Genomic DNA, 21,999 nt, shown 5'->3' with positions numbered 1-21,999 from the left:
TTAATGCCAGAGAAGGGGGAGAGGAGGAGGGGGGTTGAGGATGAATAGAAGAGGAAGAGCGGAAGGAGAGGGGCAGGAAGGAGGAGGGGGAGGAGAGGGAGAGGAGGTAAGGAAGAGGAGGAAAAAGATGGGGAGGAAGGGGGGGAAGAGGAGGGGGGGAAAAGAGCAGGAGGGAGAGGAGGGGCCAAGAGTGGGAAAAAGGAAGAGGAGGGAGAGGAGGAAGTGGGAGGGGGTGTGAGGAAGAGGAAGATGAAGATGGGGAGGAGGGAGGAGGAGGAAGAGGGCAGGAGGAGAAGCGTGTCTGCTGCTGGCCCTCTGCAGGCCAAGGCTGTTCCGGTTGTCCCTGCATTCCTGCACACACACCCATGTTAAAGCAAAGATCTATTGAGCACTGACTCGGTACCCAACCCTGTTCCAAGTGCTGGGGACGTAGCAGGGAAGACGCAGACAGATCTCCCCTCGTGGAGCCGTGAGCGGGGGCTACCCAGGCAGCGCACGGAGTTAATGACGCAGCAGATGGGATTCTCCGTTTATCACAGAGTAAGGACCAGAGACGAGGCAGGACTCCACACAGACGAAATAGGGCACCACGCTGCCAATCAGCAGTTCCCTCTTTCCACTGATTGGGCAAATGCTTACTGAGCACCTACTATGTGTCCGATTCTGTGAAAAGCACTGAGGATGTCTCCGGGAAGCAGAAAGAGTGAAGGCTTGGAGCTTCGTATCCCGTCTGGAGACAGACGAGAAGCAGCTAGGGGCCCATGGACCAGGGTGCGTGGGGTGGGAAGCAGCAGCAGAGGGTGCCGCGGGGCTGGGGACAGAGCTGACCCTCCACGCGACCCTCCGTGGCCTGGGCGCCCCGCTGCAGACAGCACCCTGGTGAGACGGAGCCCTGCGTCTGCACCAGGATCGGAAGTGTGGTCCATGAGCGTCTGGGGATGTGAGCGTGCGTGTGAAGTCACCCACCCTGAGAGCCAGCGGGGAAGGAACGGGACAGGAGCAGAGGCAGGAGGGATCTGCCCCTTCCCTGACGTGTGCCCGAGGGAGCCCTCCTCCCCAGGGCTCCGGAGACTTCTCTGCCTGTCTGCACGTGGCAGCCGTGTTGCTGACTGAATCCAGCAGAAAGAACTTCCTTTCATCGCCAGAGCAGTGTTCCTTGGGGCACTGCAGGCTAGGCGTGGGCGTCCCCGTGAGAAAAACGCATCAGCGGGTTGGCCGCTGAGCTGCCCCACAAGTCTGGGCTGTGTCACCGCCTCATACTCCGAATCTCAAATGGCTGTGGCGAGGCGTGCCAGCCACAAGTGCCCGGGCGGCACACACAGCCCAGAACCGTCCGCGGCTGGCTGGGATCTGAGTGCTGGTGGGCTGCGTGGCATGCACGGTTTCCCACGTCCGGCCGGGGAGGGGATGCCTGGTTTTATCAGACGATGTTCTCCCGTGGAGGTAGGAGGCAGCTCCCCGTCACACCCCTGTGGGCACGCCCCAGCATGCACGACCCCCCCCCGCCACTGCACACCCCTGACTGCCTGCCGTGCCTCTGCCGTGCAGAGCAAGGTGCGGGAGCTGGAGGAGAAATGCCGGACGCAGAGTGAGCAGTTCAGCCTGCTGTCGCAGGACCTGGAGCGGCTCCGGCAGCACGCCGGGAAGATCGACCTGCTGGGGGGCAGCGCTGGGGCCTCCTTGGACGTCCCCGGGTCCGGCAAGCCTTTCCCACAGTTCATGAACGGACTCGCCCCCTCCATCAGCAAAGGTAAGTGCCCGCCCCTCCCCCCGTGTCACGGGGTAGGGGAGGGTGCGGCCAGTGGCCCCGCAGTGGGGCGTGCACAGCATGTGTCTGACCCCTGCGCCGGACACTGGCATCCTGGCGCTCCGGGTGATGGCAGGCACCCTGCAGCCCCTGCTGTAAGCACTTGTGGGTGTCAGCACATGTGCTCCTGGCACGGCTACGTGTGGCAGGGGCTGTCCTGGTCCCACTCTGCAGAGGGAAAGACCGAGGCCCTCACATGGGTCACACAGCTCCCGGGGGTAAGTGGGGAGCTCCAGCCCTGGGGTCTGTGAGTGCACCCCTGGGCCGTGGCTGCCTCCCAGCTCTCATGCCCAGTGGCCTCCACGTGGGGACAGATTCCTGTTCCCACAAAGGCCATGAGGGTCACAGTGGTGCATGTCCCACTCATGCTCAGGGAGCAGGGCCGGAGCGGCATGGTCTGACCTTGGGAGCTGGAGGAGGGACTTTGTCTTTGTATCTGGCAGAAAGACCACGGAGTCTGCTTGACGGCCTCACGGCTGGGCTCCTGCCTGGATGCAGAGGGCTGCCCTGGGCTGTCAGGGAGAGCTCTCCTCACACAAGGGCCACCTGCACAGGTCATCCTGGTTGCAAGAACACCCACCTGTTTAAAAGTTGTTGTTATAATTAAGGGGAAATGAGTGTCACAACCTCCCATTGGAATTCCTTAAAGGAGAGCATTTCCAGACTTCCCCCAGTTGTCATCAAAACATAGCATGGTGTTTCTTAGGGCTCCATAACGTTACAACAACGCGAGGCTGCCTGTTCCTTGGTAAATCACGCTTCCCTGCTTGGCTCCTGTCAGCACTGTCCCTCCTGTCCCGCTCAGCCGTTAGCTGGTGTGCCGTGTGGCAAGTCCTTCCATGGTGTCCCCAGAGCACGGGGCACCCAGGCCGGGTCGGGGGACTGCATCTGTGAGGTTGAACGGCCGGCCAGGCCCCACAGAGAGCCTCCTGTCGGTGGGTGGAGACAGACAAGAAGCAAGGGGACAGAGGAATGACTTGCACAGATGTGTGAGGATGGGGTGACAAGGTGGAAGGTCACCCTGGGTAGGAAGGGTGACGTGTTAGATCAGGCGGCCACAGATGTTCACCTCTGGGAAGCGATGCTGGGGCCATGTCATCTGAAGGGTAGCAAGAGGCAGGAGGGTTTCAGCTCTTACCAGATGAAACGAACGTTCTCAGGGTGGGTGGCCGCGGAAGTCTGTCCAGGATGTGCTTTTCACGGCCCCAGCACGTTTGGTGACTTCCAGAGCTGCGCTCAGAGCTGTGATGGCAACCTGGGATGGGGACACAATCAGATCCTAAGGGCAGACACAGGATCCACGCAGGCCCCGCAGAGCACCACATGTGGTGAACACCACGGCCCTGTGTATGCCGAGCTTCCGCCTGGGGGTGTGGGGTGTAGAGGGTCTGGTCCCGTGGTGCCTCTGCGCGGCTTGCACCAGAGCCCTAGGCCGCCAGGGAAGGCAGGTGCTCAGCCTGGTCACACGCCCGGCCTGTGCCCCTGCATGCCCGTCCCCGGCCAAGCTGCACGTGGCAGGCAGGCCCTTCTCACCGCGGCGTCTTGGTGCTGCTGCATGAGCTCCTCCCGGAAAGTGTGTAAATGTGAGTGTGGTGGGCGTGGCTCGGTGCCGAGAGGGCTCTGGGAAACTGGATGTGATTCACGACGGTGGACGCGGGTGCTCAGCGGAAGCAAAGCCAGCAGGGGCGCACGGCGCGGAGCCTGTTGCTGGGACCGTGGTAGATGAGTAGGTTTGTCCCACGGCTTCTGTCTTCCTGCCATCCGGATGGACCAAGCTCATGGAACGATGTGCGACATTTGCCCCGGGGGGCTCCCATTGGCAGGGCCCACACGCACTTGGCTTCCCCCTCGCCGGGCCGACATTGCTGACAGAAGAAAACCCTCCCGTGGGGACCATCCTCCCCTGGGCATTTTCTGATGGGTGGGTGCCCGGGGAGACCCCGGGTCTTAGAGGAGCGTCAAGGGCCAGCATGAGGTGAAGAAGGCTCGTGGGCAGATGCGTGGCCCACCGCCCTCTGCATCCTCCTGCCTGAGCCAGCCTGGCCCGGAGTTTGAGGAGACCATCGTGGGTTGATTGGGAGCCACGAAGGGACCATGGGCTGCACTGTGGGCCACGTTGGACGTGAGCACAGGCCCTCGCCGTTACGTCCAGGTGGTCTCAGAGACAGCAGCACCCACCACGGAGGAGCACATGGGGGCCAGCGCGGCCGAGGGCACTGACGGTTTTGCCTCTCATCTCACGCTGGCTCTGAGTTGGATGGCAGGGGACACCCGCCTCCCAAGGACCAGGCTGTGTGACCCAAGGGTGAACACAAGGAGACTCCACAGTGTTCATCTCATATGGGCCGCGCTCCCCCACGGTCATCGGTCAGGATGGGTGAAAGCAGACCATAAGCACCGGAATAGCCCCGCGGTGCCTGGGCTTCAAGTGCCCAGCTTTGGGGACTGGCTGCCCTGTCCTCACTTGGGAATGCTGGAAGTCACAGCCTCTCCATCTGGAATATTCCACCGAAGGGAAAAGGAAGCAGTGACTCACACACCTGCTCCAAAAGCTTCTGCCCAAAAGCGGGCCCTTCAGCTCCACTCACAGGGCGCTGGCCGGACCGGCCATGGGTCAGGGATCGCAGTCCCCCACGGCCCCGGGCAATGAGAAGCACAGTGCTTCGTGCCACTATGGGCCTAGCACCTGCCATGGATGGAGAGCGCAGTGGGCAGCCACCAGGCAACACCCCTGCTCTCCGGGATCTGATGCCCTAGCAGAGCCCCGTGTTTGTTGTGGCACTGAATCCTTTTCAGGAGCGCTTTCTCACCGTTCCCTTAGGCCGAGCTGTGGGGCCCCTGGCAGGTGGGACATGGGACACTTCCCACCTTACACTGAATCACAGGGTGTTTCCCAGCCATGATGCAGCAGGTCACGTCTTCAGGGAGGCGATCCTGCGGTGTGACTGCCACAGACAGAGGGTGGACAGAGAGGTCAGGGTGGGGATTGTGCTCCTGTGTTTCATGTTGGAACCCTAAAAATGCCTGGCCCTTTGGCCAGCTTGTGTGTTAGGACTCTTTTTGTTGTAAATAACCACAAAGCTGACCTAAACCAGTGCAAGCCAAAAGGAACTTACTTATTGACAGGATGAGGAGCTGGTAGGTTCAGCTCCCAGAGCAGCTGGACTTGGGGACTCCAACCGCGTGCCCAGGAGGCAGTCCCCCCATCTGGTGGCTCCCCCTCTATGAGCGCTCTGATGGGCCCCAACTCTCCTCCTGGTGGCAACGTAGCTGCATCACAGCCTCCCACATGGTAGCCAGGGAAAGGGAGAGCCGCCTCCTCCATGCCTCCCTTTACTTCCCTGTGATGGGACCTTCTCGTCGCATGCAACACCACCATTGCCACCAAACCATCCTCAGGGGTGGGAGTGGCCTCCTCCGGGGATGGCCCAGCATGGCAGGGGTCAGGCTGGTCATGGGCATCGAGGGCAGGAGGGGGCAGATCCCAACACGAAACCCCAAGGCTGATGGCAATGAGGGGACAGGCATGCCGGGGAACGCAAGGACCGTGTGCTTGTTCACACTGCCTCGTGTTGTGGGCAGGTCAGGAGAGCGCCATCGGAAGCCACACGGTGATCGGGGACTACATCCGGCCCCTCCTCCTTGGTGACAAGCCAGAGCCTCTGTCCGTCAAGCCTGCCTTTCTGTCGCGATCCGCCAGCCCAAGATGCAGATTTGAATCAGATGTGAGTTCTGGCCGGCGTGCGTGCAGCTGGTGGGAACATGAAGGTCCTCCCGCCTTTCCTCCTCTTCCCTCCTCCTCCTCCACCCTCCCACAACTTCCCATATCCAGTCTTTACCCACCCTCATGTCACCTCCTCCAGGCAGTCTTCCTACATGTCTCAGCATGTCCCAAGCACCCTCTGACAGTTGAGTGCTATGGGCAGTGTCCATCTCTGTCCTGGGGCTGAGCCCCCGTGAGCAGACAACATGGTCGCTGCCCATCTCTGTGTCTTCACAGACATGCGCCAGGGCCCAGCACACTTGCCCGGTCCGCCCGGCGAGTTCCACGCGTGGGTCAGGGAAGGGCCCACCTCAGGTCCACTCGTGGGTTGGGGAGATGCGTTTTTATAAACATCCCCCCGTTTGACTGGGGGGCCCACGCTGAGGGAGCCGCCTCATCTCGGGGCTGGCGTCTCACAGGAGGGCTGCTGTCTGGGGCAGGAAGCCTGGCGGGGCCAGAGGGGATCCCCGTGTTCCCCTGGCACGAAGCGTTAACCAGAACGCTGACTGCGTCTCTGACAGATGGATGACGCCCGGAATTCCAGCACCTCCAAGCAGAGATACTCGGGGAAGGTCCATTTGTGCGTCGCCCGCTACAGGTAAGTGCAAAACTCCGCTCTGCCCCTGAGTGTCCGTGGGCGCGGGGGTCGGGGGCCGAGGAGGCCGTGGGTCCGGGAGCGCTCCCCCGGGGCCCTCGCCCGCAGGCACCCACTCCACCAGCCCGGCGTGGGCGGACAAGGAAGGTCCGTTGTCCATTCTGACGTGAAGAGTGTTTCCCTGGACCTCGGCAGCTACAAGGGAGCCCATAGAGGGTGCGTTCTCTCTGGGGCCTGGAGACAGGAAGTGCGAGATCAGGGTGCTTGCGAGGCCGTGCTCACTGGGCACTCACGCGGCTTCCGGTGGCCCTGGGCGTCCCTTGGTGACGTGTGCCTCATGCAGGCTCTGCCTGTCTTCGCGTGGCTGGCGCCCTGTGTGTCCCTGCTTCCTCTCCTTCTCGGTAAGGACGCTGGTCACCGGATCGGGGCCCACCTGACTCCAGTGTGACCCCATCTTCATCTGCCAAGATCCCGGACCTGGGGGCTGGGACGTGAGCACAGGTTTTGGGGGCACAGTTTAGCCCCGGCAGGCGGCAGGCTGAAACTCGGGGGATGCTCCTGTGCGGAGCCACGGGTCCCTGGCCTCCTCGGCCCCCGCTTCCGTGCGGGCCGTGGTTCCCTAGCTCGTCTCTCATGGGGGGCCTGCAGTGTCCACGGTCAGCGAGAACGCACGCGCCACGGGGTCTGCACGACTCAAGGATGGGCGCAGAGCCTCCGGGTCCCCACCAGCTCTCGACCTGCTTCCACCGAAAGCACGCTGGACTCCAGATTCTGCTGTTGGTGCCGACACTTAGGAATCAGACGCTAACAAGCAGACGAAACATTCGTCTCTGCTGTTCTTCACGCTCGGCCAAGACCCGGGCTCTCGTCCTCGACACCTCGAGTCTGCCTGCAGCCGGCAGACACCACCCCCAGCAGAGCCTCCAGCTTCTGGCAGGCGGGACCGACCTGGGTTTTAGCCATGCCGAGCACCTTCCACACTCTTTGGTTTTCTCCAGCGAGAGCCATTTCTGACAGCCATTATGCTGATGAGCAGATTATTTTCTGATTAGGGATCCGTTCATTTTGCCCATGAAAACACACTTCTGCTGCTCAGATAACAGAGACATTTGGTGTAGCTCCCCGGGCCACAGCTTCTCCGTTAGGAAGCCTGTTGGTCCATACCTAGGAATGGAATTGTTTGGCACCCCGCTCTGAATGCTGGCTGCGCCCCACACATCCCGCACACTGTCTGCAGGGACCCTAACCCCAGCACTGGGAGGAGCCACAGGGCCCCAGGATGGCAGGGCCTGCCCTGCATCACAGAGAAGGTGGGGGCACCCCCAGCCGGGATGCTAAGCTGAACCGAAGTGGCTTGCAGCTTCCCAAACCACGTACCCCTGCCTCCCTAGCCGTGTGCCCTGGGCTCACGCTCCCTCTACTGAAGGGAAAGGCAGAAGTTTGGGGGGGTTCCCGGGGCCTGAACACCAACATTGTTCAGGCAGGCCCCTGGAAAGAGGTTTCCCCAAACTTCACCCCAAACAGCAGAAGCCCCGATCTCAATGCCACTTCCCATGGCGGCTGGTGCCCTCACCTCACATCGATGGCCGCGCGCATGTCCCCACAGCTCCTGCCTGCTCCTCGGCCCCCGCCCAGAGCCCCCAGCCCTCTGTTCAGATGGAAGTCGCTCACATGGGACACGAGTCACCGTGTAAAATGTACCGTGTCCCGGATGCTGGCTCACTGTCACTAGTGCCTCGCCCTGTGGCTGGGCCACCCCCACTGCCTGCCCTGGAAGCCCCCGGGCTCTCTGCATCCACAGATCTCATGTTGTAGACGGTCCCTTGCGCGTGGATGCCATGGCAGCACTGGGCCTTCCCTCTTTCTGTCTGCAGATGAGGGTGCACAGGGTGCTTTACCCTCATGACTTCAGCAAGACACCCCAAACTGACCCTGGCCCTCCCTTCTCCCCATGCTAGCCCCTGCCTGTGGACCCGACTCCGTGCGCGTGTCCCTCTCCACTCATCCTGACCTGCAAAGCCTTCAGCCCCCAGCCCCTCACTCTGTGTGTCCAGGCAAAGCCCAGTTTCCTCCCCTCCTGTGCCGCTCGCTGATCCAGCATCCTCACCGCCCCCCCACCTCCCTTTACCCCCCTCCTCCCCCTCCTCCGCCAGCCCCGATGCACAGGGCACCCTGAGGGTCTCCGCAAATTGCAGACCTGCTCAAGTCACACCCTACCTTCACACTCCTGAAACCTCCCTGCTCTGGAGACTAAATCCACAGCGAACGAAGGGGACCCTGGCAATCCTCGTCCCTCGACACTCCTGCATTCACCTCCCACCAGGCTGGCTCTCAGCTCCCTGCCCCAGGGCCTTTGGTCCCCTTGCCAAACTGTTTCCCCACTTCCTCCACCCCTGGGCTTTCATGGTAAGCACATGTCTGGGTTTGCTCCTGGTGCAGAGGGCCCCGGGCCATTACTGACTTCTGAAACCCCTCAGGTGGTTGCACAGCATTCCTGGGCCCTGGGACATAGATAGGGAACCACAGACTGACTCAGTGCCATGAAATCTACATAGGACGGGGACTGGGGGACCCGGACTCTGGTTCCACACCACCCCCCACTTAGGGAGCTGGCGACTTTGGGCGGGCACCGTGCCTCGCCCTGTGATAACTCTGCTTTCCTCGCCGAGCACTTCAGATGCGTCTCTGACAGTGTCGGTGAACCTCCCAGGGCTGCTGGCCTGTGAACCATCACGGTGTCATGTTTATACGTCTACAGGACGTGGCTGTCATCATCGACTACCGGGAATGCCATTTTACTTTTCTTATCGGGGCCTTTCCTGTTATTTAAAATTTTAGAGAACCAAAGTCAGAAAATCCGAAACTCACCTACCATGGATGTTCTTAGCAAATTGGGCATGACCATAAAATATATTCGTCCCAGTATTCTGGGGACTTGAGAGCGAGGACACCTTCATACCCTGGCGGGGGGGGGGAGGGCACATGGTGCCTCCACGTTTGTGCAGGACTTTCTGGCTGTAGTCACCCGGATGTTAAAAATATCCGAGCCTTTGAGCAAACCGATTTGCTTCCTTGGGACTTACCTTTGGGAAGAACGTGTGGCAGTGTGCCAAGCAGTGCTTAGGAGGATATCACCGCAACGGTGATCCCGTTAACCCAAGGTTAGAAGCAACATCGATCCCCAGCGTTGGGACACTGGTTAAGGGAACGGGTTGGTCTGTTCAGTGGAATAGTCCTCACCCATGAACAAGGACGCAAGGGAGTGTTTCCTGAGGCGAGGGAGGGTCACGCCCTTCTGGAAACTGTGAAAAACAAGCAGATTACTCAAAAGCCGAGGGAATACGGCTCTCTTCCTGCTAAAGGACACGTACAGGAGGGTTGCAGGGCGAGCCGTTGTTTCCGCTTATGGATCTGAGCACGTGTCCCTGCCAGAGACGCGGCAGGTGACCCCCACGCACACCCTCTCCTTCCGTGTCGGTGCAGGGGGGAGGGGCGGGGGTGCCGCCTCGGCCTCCACGCAGACCACCTGCTCTAGGCTGTCCTTCCTTTCTCCAGCTACAACCCCTTCGACGGGCCCAATGAGAACCCCGAGGCCGAGCTGCCCCTCACGGCAGGGAAGTACCTCTACGTTTACGGGGACATGGATGAGGACGGCTTCTATGAAGGTTAGTCGGGGTGCGGGCCGGGGAGCGTGCTGGGGCCGGGCCGCCCGCCTTGCTAGTCTGCTAGGGGACCTGACAGCCGGGCCTGGCTCCTACGGCCCTCTACGGGAGGGTCTCCTCGCCCCGTGGCTGGTGCCCATACTATGTCCCAAAGGGGATCTCCTGCCTCTCCCATCTCACAGCCCCAGCGCCCTGGGCTCCCCCAGCTGACCCCTTCCCCAGCAGGATGGGTGGTGGCCTCGACGGGCTCAGGGCAACCCCACCGACCTCCGGCTCCTGCTGCTGTCTGGCCCACGTCCTGCTGGATCCTTCCCCCAGCTTTCGATGGGGAATGTGACAGCCTCCCTCTGGGATGCCTTGCCGTTCCCCGACCCCCGTCGCCGCTCACCTGTTAGCCTGAGTACAGGCTCGGCTGGCCTGTACGAACAGAAGGGTCGTGGTCTCTTCCCATGGTCGCCCTTGAGCAGGACAAGTTCTTGCGAAGCCAGCACGTTTCTCTGTTGTGGCCCCGTGGAGCTTTCTCGGGGCTGAGAGATGCTTTCACGCCAGTGTTTGCTGGACCCGAGGTCTCATGGCTTCTGCTGATCTGGTGGACAGCAGCTACACCGTGGGCAGGCAACCCCAGAAACTCCAGGACAGGCAACAACAGAGCCTGAGCTCACAGCACACTCACTGGTTTTCAGACCGGTGTAAAACGTGCCCACGGTGGCCACCAGAAAACCCCGGCTCAAAATCTCTGGAATATTCACACCGGGCATTGTGTCCACATTGGCTTTCTGGAGGCCTGATCACACGGGGCCGCAGACCTCAGGGATCCGCTGTCTGTGTGGCAGGGGGAAGCTTCCCTCCGGGTAGAATAGAGAGCATACGTGCCCACCCCTGGGCCGGCCTAGGGGACTTGCGGTGCAGGGTGGCTGGAACAGGGCCTGCTGTGTGGCGGGCTTGCTTATCCCCGTCAGTGTCGTCTTCACCCCTCCCCTTGTGCGAGCGTGCTGGGGGCGAGCCAGGCGGGCTATCTCCAGACCAACACCCTCCAGAGGGGAGCACCAGGAGCAGAGTCGGCGTCCAGTTCATTCCAGGAGAATCCAGGGCCCATTAAATGGTCACATGCCATCCTCGGGGTCCATCGCACATCCCCCGAGGCGGGGGCCCCCAGCATCAGCACCCCCAGCCTCCCGCCAGGTAATGGGGGGAATCCCTGTCCTGCTGGTGCCAGAAGATTGTCCGGGCCGTGTCATCTTGGAGGTTCTTCCAAACCCATCTCGGTTTTTCCGGCCCCTGCTGCTAGTAGGCTTTGAGCCCAGCTATAAAGAGAACATTTCACAAAATAAGAACGGGTTCTCCCTGCGGCTGCCACAAGAGCTAATCAGATGACATTTTCTGACTCTCGACCTACACGTGGTCTGGCATCACGCGGGTGGTCTCTCTGTCACCACAGGTGGCACGCTGGGGACCTCATTAGAACGTACACGGTGCTTTCCAAGGGGGGAAGGTCATCTTTTAGTTCCTGTTCATAGGATCACCCTGGCAAAGATAATAGGAAGATGTTTTTTTGTTGTTTTTTTTTTTTAACCTCCAAAGCCCTCATGCCATGCATGTTTGTTGGTCTGTCTGAGACATTTACTGCATCAATGTCAACACCGTGGTGTCAGCTCAGGATAAGCATGAAGGAGGAGGCCGTCCTGCCTGATGGACTCGGGGGTAGCAGGTGGCAAGGAGCAGGGTCCTGAGGAGGGGACACTGGGGCAGACTCCTGTAAAGACCTATGGAATCCACTGTGGTCCTCTTGCTTGACCGGATGGCCCCACTGAGGAGCCGCACAGATGATGGGGCGGGACCTCGGGGGCCCTGATGGGACGGTCAGGTGATCTCATTGCCCTTATGCCAACAGGTGAGCTCCTGGACGGGCAGAGGGGTCTGGTGCCCTCCAACTTTGTGGATTTTGTCCAGGACAATGAGTCGCGCCTGGCCAGCACGCTGGGGACCGAACAGGACCAGAATCTCATCAACCACGCCAGCATCGGCTTGGAGGGGGAGAACATTCTGGATCTCCATGCCCCCACTCACGTAGACGCCGGCATCACGGACAGTGGTGCGGGGACGCTGGGCGTGAACATCGATGAGATCGGAGAAGACATCGTGCCTTACCCTAGAAAAATCACCCTTATCAAGCAACTCGCCCGAAGTGTCATTGTGGCCTGGGAGCCCCCGGCTGTGCCGCCGGGCTGGGGGACCGTGAGCAGCTACAACGTGCTGGTGGACCAGGAGACCCGCTTGAGCCTCATGCTGGGGAGCAGAACCAAGGCCCTCATCGAGAAGCTCAACACGGCGGCCTGTACCTACCGCATCTCTGTGCAATGCGTCACCAGCAGGGGCAGCTCGGATGAGCTCCAGTGCACACTGCTGGTGGGCAAGGACGTGGTGGTGGCCCCGTCCCACCTCAGGGTGGACAACATCACCCAGATCTCCGCCCAGCTCTCCTGGCTGCCCACCAACAGCAACTACAGCCACGTCATCTTCCTCAACGAGGAGGAGCTCGACGTCGTCAAGGCCGCCAGGTACAAGTACCAGTTCCTCAACCTCAGGCCCAACATGGCCTACAAGGTGAAGGTCTTGGCCAAGCCCCACCAGATGCCGTGGCAGCTGCCCCTGGAGCAGCGGGAGAAGAAGGAGGCCTTTGTGGAGTTCTCCACGCTGCCTGCAGGTGAGGCCCATCCTCCCATGGGGACCCCAAGGGAGAGGGGAGGGCTGGGGCGAGGGAGCAGGCAGGGAAGACGGCACTCAGCCAGCACCGTTCTGGAAGGAGACACAGCAATGTGTGTGTGTGAGGGAGAGAGCGAGAGACGGGGGGATGCTATGTGGATTTTGTTTAGGGACCATGTTTTTGAAGATGCTGTTTCGCATACTGGCGTCGGCAAGTGGCCTGCCTGGAAAAGACAGGAGGTGGTGAGGCCTCCCTCGGGGGCGCGAGAGGACTTCTGCCCCATGGGGTCCCTCCCACATGTGTGCTCGTGGAGTGGGACAGCAAGCCAAGTGCCTACCCTCCTGCAAAACCGTTCTTTCTCTCTCATCTGAGATCACACATGTGGCTGAATTTATGGAGAAGGTGTGAAATTCTGTTGTCGATGCTTTTCTGGGTTCTGGGCGTGTCTGCTACGGAAAATCGTAGGAAATCGTAAGGAGCGGATCAGGTGCACAAGCCTGCCAGGTCTGCTCGTTTCCGGGTTCCCAGTGCTGCCACGGGGCAGTCCGCCCTCCAGAAATTTCTGTGGTGCTGGTCTTAGCTGTGGCGCCCTTTCTGAGCAGGCTCGCTATGCCAGGTGGAGACTCAGACACCTGGGGGAAGGGCAGCCTTCTCAGAGCAAAGAAGGTAATTTTTGTAAGAATATTTGGGGGCATAATTTGTTTCCTCTAGAGCCTCTCTTCGTCCTGGGTTACTCACGAGATCCCCTGGAAACGCCTGTCTCAGCATCCTCTTTGCTGGACTTAGCTCTGTGATTAAGTAAACCGGCCCCGCCCAACCTCACTGGTCAGTGGGTTTTACAAACAATTCATTTCTTCTCCAGGAGCACTTGCGCCGCTGCCCCAAGTCTCCCATTGAACACGGGATGGGCTTCTTGGTTCGTGATGGGTTTGCTTCTATTTCATTGTGTTCTCCAGCATTTGCAAAACCCACCATCAACTAGAGTCTGACCTACACAGCATCAAAGTCATGGGCAGGTGGGGCAGACGCTACCTTAAGGAGGGAGGGATGTCTGAGTAGGAAGGGATTCGTAAAGGGGCAGCGCACTTGTCTTCCGTGACGCTTTGATTTCCTGACTGGCCACGGCGTCAACCAGGAATACTGGGAAAATGAAAGCACCTCTTTGCCTTGATGCTTACTGTGCGGTCATGTGGTCAGTGCTGGGGGTGCGGGGGTCAAGAAACAAGAAACACCAGGCACCGGGCTGGGGGCGGGGCTCGGGGGAGGTGAGGAACACAGGCACTGGGGCCACCAGGAGGGGCTTCTAGAGAAGCTCACAGTGAGACGGAGAGGATGGGGTCCAGATGTGAGCCCAGGGTGCGTCCCACAGGTGAGCTCCCCGTCCCTGACATCCTGGCCCTTGCCTGACCCCCAAACAAGGCACATAGCCGCTCCTCACGGCCCCGGGGGCTGGAAGTCTGAGACTGGGGTGCCGCAGAGTCAGATCTGGAGAGGACCCGTGTCCTGGTTCATGGGCAGCATCTCCTCCCGTGTCTTCACAGGGGAGAGGAGACAAGGGACACCGGTGGGGCTTCCCTTGTAAGGGCTGTGATGGCCCTCTGAGAGCTCCGCGGTCATGACATCAGCTCCTCCTGGAGGCTTTGCTTCCTGACACCATCGCCAAGGGGTTAGAGTTTCAGCATGAATTCTGGGGTGGGGGGACATAGTGGACAATGTTCTGACTGTGGTGAGGGCAGTGAATGGAAGTTCGGGGAGATCGCCACCTCCTGTCTTTTCCAGGTAGTCCTCTTGCCTGTTTTCTCCCCGTGTGGGGAAAACTCATGAACTCGTGTCAGGTATGACTTATACTGAGCAGCCCCACATGACAGCGGAAGAGCCATCCCCATGCTGTCAGCATCTTTGGGCCCACTCAGGGACTGGGCTGGGGCTGGCGGTACAGCGGTTCTAAGTCTTCCTTCACCCATAGAACCCTGTCCCTCAGCTGTGATTTCACTTTATGGAGAAGCAAGGGCTGAGGAAAATCCTGGAGTGGTTTCAGCTCTGGACCATTGTCCTTAAGACTAATGAGGCCTGATAGCATAATCAGCGTCCTTTGTTGGGGCTGATCAAAGTGCCAGAGCCAGGTGATCAGAGGAACACGGGAGACCCTGAAAGAGTTCATGGGACTCCTGAACTCTTACATCAGCTCCAGGATGCAAAGCCAGCCCTCAAAACTGGTCTGGATAGAGTGATGCACTCAGCCAGAAGGCTGGCACCATGCATTCCAGAGTCCCCCCTTTATGAGAAGCCACACCCCCCACACAGGGAGACAGATCTGTGGGTCCTCAGCAAGCCGATACTAGAAACAGGACATCACAGGTGGGATCACAAGGTCACAGAGCTCGTCCCAGGGACAGCTGTCAGCAGAGGGATGGGTGGTGTGTGTGCTCTAGGGTGACACTGGCCGTGTGAATTGTAGGGGGCAGGGAATGTAGTGTTTTCAGTGGGAGCCACTGTGGTACCTCAGTTCTAGATGTGGGTTTGTTTAAAGCTGGATTCAGAGGTAGATTTCAGATCAGAATTGAAGATGATCTTTAGGGTTTGCAACGCTGCACACACCATCTTCTGAAAAAGACTCTCAAAAGGGCTTAGATAAACAAGGCATGTCATTTCCAACTGGCAGCCTCAAGATCCTGTGGTCCCTGCAGAGGCCAGCCCTGCCCAGTGGAGGTGGCCAGACTTCTTCCCTTCAGCCTGGGCTAAGCACTGCCCTGTACATCCCCCACCCTCCCAGTGCCAGGTGTACCGGGTGCTTGAGTGAGGAGAGACAGGCTGTAATTTCTCCTGAGCTATACTGTCCTCCTGCCTGCTGGGGCTGGCTTGATATTTGTGGCCCCCAGGATTCAAGGCAGATCACGACCAGAAGCTTGTGTGTAGAGTGCCCAGTGGCTGCAGGAAGGGCAAGCCACTTCCCAGATGGGGCACGAGAGACCTGTTAATAGAATTCTTCAAATCTTCATGCCCATATTGGGTTTTGTCTGTCCAGTCTTTCCAGCTATTGAGAATTGTCTATAGGTCTATTTTTTTTTTTTTTTAGTTTTCTCATTTCGCTTTATATATCGTGAAGCCCTGTTATTAGGTACGTACACATTTAAATTGTTAGTTCTTCTGGTTGAATTGACCCCTTTCTCATCATGAAATGCCCCTCGTTGTCTCTGGTATTACTTCTAGTCTTGAAGTCTGCTTTGTCTGATATTCTTATGACCACCAGCTTTTTCATGCTGAGTGTTTACATGTTATATCTTTTTCTAAACTTTCAAGTTCTTTGTATCTTTATTTTTAGTATGCCTCCTGTGAATAGTCTACAGTTGGGTCGTGGCATTATAACAATACGACAATCTGTGCCTTTTAATTGGAATCTTTAGTTTCTTTACTTTTAGTACGATTACTGGTATGACTTGGTTTAAGTCTGCCATATGCTCTTTGTTTTTCATTTGTCTTGTTTTTCTCTTTATCTTTCCCTGCCTTTTTTGGGGAGGGGGAGGTACACTAAGTGTATTTTTCTATTCCATTTCCTCCTCTATTGACTTTTTTTGGCTATAACTCTTTGTATTCTTGTTTTAGAGATTGCTATAGGGAGTAACACATGCATATTTAACTTATTAAAACTTAGCTTACAGGGGTGTCTGGGTGGCCCAGTGGCTCTTTGGCTCAGGTCATGATCCCAGTCTCTTGGGATTGAGCCCTGTGTAGGGCTCCCTGCTCAGCAGGGACATTGCTTCTCCCTTTCCTTCCCACTCATGCTCACTCTCACTATCTCTGTCACTATCTTTGTCTCTCACATAACTAAACTTTTTAAAAAACTAGCTTACGTTAATAACAATGTATTTACAAGGAAAGAATAGTACCAGATATAATTACATTTATGTTTCTTCATTTTTACTATTGTTTTTATATATTTTACTTCTACATATGTTGTAAACCCCTCAATATATTGTTATTATTTTGCTTTAGTCGCCTTTGAAGAATTTGACAAAAACAGCCTTTTATATTGCCTAATATATCTACAATTTCCACCAGTTTGTATCCCTTTTTGTAGGTCTATATATCCAGCTGGTATGATTTCCTTTCAGCTCTGAAGAACCTCCTTTAGCTTCTCTTTCAGTATTCTTTTGGTCATCTTAAAAAGTAAAATCTCATCATTTCACTTTTATTTAAAAATATCTTTTCTCTGGGGTCACCTGGCTGGCTCAGTTGGAAGAGTGTACAACTCTTGATCTTGGGGTCATGAGTTTGAGTCCCATGTTGACTGTAGAGATTACTTAAATAAATAAAACTTAAAAAAATATTTTTTTTTCTCTGGATATAGAATTCTAGACTTTTTTTAATTGCAGGACTATACAAATATCATTCCTTTTCTCTTGGTTTTTCCTATTTGTGTAAGGAGTCAGCTCTCTTTCCTGTTGTCCCCTTCATTCTCTGGTCCTTTCAAGATTTTTCTCTTTGTCTTTGATGGTTAGTAATTTGACTCTAATGTGCCTAGGCTTACTTTTACTTCTACTTATCTTTTCTGAACTTTACTGATATTCCTGGATCTAAGGGTGGTAGTGGTGGTAGTTTATCTTCAAATTTCAGACTTTATATCTCCACAGATTTTTTTCTACTTTATCTTTCCCTTCTGAGGATCTGATTATAGCTAAGTCAGATTGCTTGCTGTTGTCATACAGATTTATGAACTCCTATTTATTTTTTAAAATCATTTTCCTCATGTTTCAGTCAGGATAATTTATATTATTCTGTCTTCAAGTTTATCTCTTCTTTCTTTTGCAGTGTTCAATCTGCTATAAAGAACATTAAATGAAAAAAAAGAACATTGAATGAAATTTTTCTTTTGATCATTGTAATTTTCAATTCTAGGATGTTCACTTGGTTCTTTTTAAGATTTACTTATCACTCTTGGGATTCCCATCTCTTCATCTACCACATTTATCTTTGCTTATACATTCTTTTACTTACTTTTAATAAGTATTTTAAAGTCTTTGATAATTCCAACACCTGGGTCATCTGTGGGCCTGCTCCTACTGACTGTTTTTGCTCTTGATTATGTGTCCTTATTTTCCCATTTCTTTCCACATCCGGTGATTTCCGTTGTGTACTGGACATTGTAGATTGTGCCCTGGAGAGGCTCTGGATTCTGTTCTCTTCCTCAGTAACAGCTGTAACAACACCTCTACAGAGTGTTGAAGTTTATTCTAACACTTATATTACTTGTGACATATCTAAATCCTGTAGATGCTTCTTTCAGCTTTCTTTTGCTGAGTATATTCATTTTTGCCTTTAGAATGTGGCCCTTAGCCCTGAGGTATGATCCCAATTTCTGTGATATGGACCTTCTGTGTCTCCAACAGCAAGCTCAAGCTTCTCTAACCTAGAAGGACTTGAACTCCAAATTTTTCCTCGTCACACTAGGCAGCTGCCAGAATCAGTACTAAATGCTACAGATTTCTGGCTGTTTACTTTCCTTTATGTTGTTTGTGTTCCTGCCGGCTCTGCACAGGCATGATTTAAGGGTCCCGAATAGTTTGAGGGGAATGGGCTCACAGAGGTTACGGATCCTCTTGCCTTGGATTGTCACTCTCTGAGACCACTCTCCTCAATTTCTACCATGTCCACCGTCACCAAACACCAACTTCTAACTCCACAATCCAGCAAGACCATCACTTCCTGCTTGGACTCCATCTCTCGTACAAGTGAGCCGGGCAGACTTCTAAGGGAGAATAAAGAGGAATTTGGTTAAGTGTAGGGTTTGCTATTGTGTTTCCCTCCTTTCAAGGTACAGATCACATGCTGTCCACTTTCTCTCTACCCTGTAGCATAGGTTGAATCACACAGGGCATACTCACGGGAGGCCTTATGAAGTGGTTTGAGGTGCCGATTTCCACCATGAGGCATGGCTCCTTTTCCCATTGCTGGGTGTTATTCATCAGCAAAGGAGAGTGGCCTGGCTCTGACAAGAACCACTGATTGCTTTCATGTTATGATGCTACCAGGTCAGGAGGGCAGTGTTGGGGAGATACGGGGAAGTGGTGCCCCACAGTGTCTCCAAGAGCCCTGGCAGTGATATAGCTGAGTGGCTGAGGGCCTCCGTGATCTTTCCCATGCTCGGTGGGGCGAGTCCGCCCACAGTGACCGATCACAGGGAAGGGAGATGGACAGAACTCGGGTTGATGCAGTGAGTGCTTAGGAAAGAACAGTCCCCCTCAGAGACAGAGACCAGACTCATCATCACGAAATCCCCTAAGTCTGATCAGACCCACCCAACTACCAGCGGCCATTAGAACAAGTGACCCTGACCAAAAGGATTGTGCCCTCCAGACACAAGGGGCACAATCCTCTGACGTAGAGGGTGGAGATTTCAAGATCTTTTATGGGAGGGTGAGGAGCCCAGTGCCTTTGGAGTCAAGCTGAAACAATAGCAGTGAGCATGTAGGTGGCACATACTCTGAGCCCGTGCACTGTTACGAGCACTGTATCCACACATCAGTTCCGTTTAATCTCGCAGCTTAATGGAGTTGGTTGTATTGATGATTTACTGTATGTTTTAAGCCATGATGTCTCTGGAGTCGGCTTGTGATTGGCTCTGATGCAGATTTCCCTGATGGACTGCTCTCTTCTGGTGGTGATTTGGGGACCCAGGTGTGTCCATCTCCTGGTTTCACCATTTCTACTCTGTGGCTCCTGAGGTTGCCCCCAGGGATCACCTCCTTCCCAGACAACCAGAGGGAGAAGGACCTTGCAGGTTCACCTGGGGAGCCTTCAGTGGGCTCACCTGGGCATGGCACCCGTCGCTTCTGCCCGTGTTCTACCAGGAGTCGGCCACAGGGCCATGTCTTACTGAAACAGAAGTCTGGAAACTGAACACAGCTGTCTGAGCAGGAGTAAAGTAATAATCGTGATGATGTTTTAGTTCCTGGCCGTTGCTGCCAACAGGCACTGTATTATGTCTGTTTTAAGATAAACTAACTAAATAAAAGACCATTTTCCAAGGTCCCATGTCAGTAACTGGCAGATCTGGGACTTGAACCTGGGCAGAGAGGCTCTAGTGTCCACTTTCTTATCTCCATCCTATTCTGCCTCTGCCTTGTTTGCATTTTAGCATGATACAACTGGCTGTCTTGGTTGTAAGGCCAAGACGGGGCATCCTGCCGTAGCCAAATCAGGGCAGAGTGGGAGAGTGGCTGGGGGAATAGGGAAGGATGGGACACTGGCTCTTTGAGTCAGACTCTGAACACACCTTTCTTCAGCAATACGTCATCTTTAAATTAACCATCCTGGTAGAATTTCACTTCCGAGCCAGGCTGTGCAGATGTCTTGAAGCCATTTATCACAGCGTGTTACTAAGAGTGGACTTGTCTCTGCCTTTGCACATGGTCTACAAGGAAGTGTGGGCATGAACCTGATTTCAGCACCTTGAACCTTAACTTCCTCACGTGCAGAGTGGGGGCATGCTAGAACCCCAGGCCCGCGTGAGGATCCCATGATGGAAAGGACACAGTGAGGAGAAGTGCGTGGCATGCAGAGAATCCTCAAGGGACAGCCCCCCTCCCCGCCCCTGGAAGGGCAAACTTTGGGGGAGCTACTGCGAGGTCGTGCAGTCTGTGGGCCTTGGAGACGTCCTCCTGGCAGTTAGAAATACGTTCCTTTCCCAGTGAAATGCTATGTTCAAAAGGAGGATGTGAGGAAGTGTGTACAGATGTGGAGGAAAGGGTGGCAGGCAGCACGGGCCATCCTGCTGTCCCTGGGAGCCTCCAGCGTGACCGGGGCCATGGCCACTGCCTCGGCATGGCTTGGACTGGCTGCTCACGCCACACAGCACGTTCAGACTGGCCACGGCGCAACAGTTGCTCAGCTCTGTTCCCTCCCACGGGGTGGGAAGATGGGTAACATGTGGTCCACACCTATCTTCTCTCAAGTCCATGAGCAGAGGGAGGGAGGGGGAAGGAGCAAGGAGGGGAGAAAGGAGGGAGGGAGGGAGCTCTCTCTTCTGCCCAAGGTTGGGCTCTCCTTGATGCGTCCTGAGGTAGTCCCATGACCCTGGGTAATTACGTCTATGCTGGCAGACTGGGAACAGGGCGTAGGTGGTCCCAGAGGGTGGACAGATGCCCAGGTGAGTCGCGGGGCTGCGGTGCACGCCAGGAGCCGCTGCCCTCCTGCTGCCCTCCTGCTGCCCTGCCCTGCCCTTCCGGGGTGGTGTGGCGTGTCCTCTCGCCTCCCGTCCTGGAGACTTGACCCAGAGCGCTTTCCAGGTGAGAGCAGTGAGCTTCTCGGCCACTCACCTGCCAGAGGGCCGTGCCCTGACAGCGCTGTCTTCTGTGCCCCCAGGCCCTCCGGCGCCCCCACAAGATGTCACCGTCCATGCTGGGGCCACCCCCGCTACCATCCAGGTCTCCTGGAAGCCACCCGCCCTGACGACCTCTGGGTTGTCCAATGGGGCCAGCGTGTCTGGCTACGGCGTGTATGCAAAAGGGCAGAGGGTGAGTTCTGGTTGGGGGGTCGCGTGGGGACTGCCAGGGACTGAACCACACCTGCTCCTGGAGGGTTGAGCACGAGGTGGGGGTGCATCCCTCTCTCCCCCAGCAAGATCCACCAGCACGTCCTGAACAGCACCTGCAGCGGCCCCCCGGGTCCCCCATGGATGGCCCCCTTCTCTCCTGTGGCTCCTCCTTCCCAGAATTCTCTCTGCCTGGCTCCCACGGCCACTGCCTGACCTTCCGTGGGCAGTGCCTGTTCTTCTCCCCTCAGCGCTGATAACTCACCCCTCAGCCCCGCAAAATCAGGCCTCCCGTGATGACGGGCTCACAAACTCTACCAGCTGTTGCTGAACAGTTGATAGTACCAGCCAGAGGGGCGGGGGGACAGCTGCACATCCACGCACAGCCGGCCTGGCTCCCAGAGTGCCTGTGTCCTTAAAGCCCGCTGTGGGGACCCTGTATGGGCCCCAGCCTTGTCCTGGCACATGATACACACACGGGCTTGAGGAAGCTTTTGATTATCTCCCACCCCCAACCTCTTCCCCCAGAGGACCCAGGGCTGATGCATCAGATGCAGGTGCCTCTCTGAGCTCCTCCTGCCTGGTCCTCCAGAACGCCACCCTCAGGGGCATTGTCCTTCGCTCCCCCTCTTCCCCAGGACTCCCCTGTGCCCCCCTCTTCCCCAGGTCTCCCCTGATCTCCCCTCTCCCTCCAGGATTCCCATGTGCCCCTATCCTCCCCAGGATTCCCCTGTGCTCCCCCTCCTTCCCCAGGATTCCCCTCTGCTCCCCTCTCCCCCCCAGGATTCCCTTGTGCCCTCCTCCTCCCCCAGGATTCTCTTGTGCTTCTCCAACTCCCCTGTGCTCCCCCTCCTCCCCCAGGACTCCCCTGTGCCCCCCTCTTCCCCAGGTCTCCCCTGTGCTCCCCTCTCCCCCCAGGATTCCCTTGTGCCCCCCTC

At 56.5% G+C, this 21,999-nt stretch overlaps 1 protein-coding gene across 4 annotated transcripts in view; it reads left to right on the top strand.

The window, feature by feature from the left end:
• Positions 1 to 21,999, top strand: part of RIMBP2 (RIMS binding protein 2) — an 88,159-nt gene that overhangs the window by 40,754 nt on the left and 25,406 nt on the right. For all 4 annotated transcript variants that reach the window (XM_032846883.1, XM_032846882.1, XM_032846885.1 and 1 more), the window contains exons 5-10: positions 1,549 to 1,750; positions 5,390 to 5,532; positions 6,092 to 6,168; positions 9,721 to 9,830; positions 11,719 to 12,531; positions 20,893 to 21,044. In XM_032846883.1, the coding sequence (XP_032702774.1) occupies positions 1,549 to 1,750; positions 5,390 to 5,532; positions 6,092 to 6,168; positions 9,721 to 9,830; positions 11,719 to 12,531; positions 20,893 to 21,044 (1,497 nt within the window). The remainder of the gene's footprint in view (positions 1 to 1,548; positions 1,751 to 5,389; positions 5,533 to 6,091; positions 6,169 to 9,720; positions 9,831 to 11,718; positions 12,532 to 20,892; positions 21,045 to 21,999) is intronic.

Source organism: Lontra canadensis, unplaced genomic scaffold, assembly GCF_010015895.1.
Source record: "Lontra canadensis isolate GAN:19392208 unplaced genomic scaffold, GSC_riverotter_1.0 scaffold182, whole genome shotgun sequence".
NCBI classification, from domain to species: domain Eukaryota; kingdom Metazoa; phylum Chordata; class Mammalia; order Carnivora; family Mustelidae; genus Lontra; species Lontra canadensis.
This window is presented reverse-complemented; position numbering and strand designations above follow the sequence as displayed.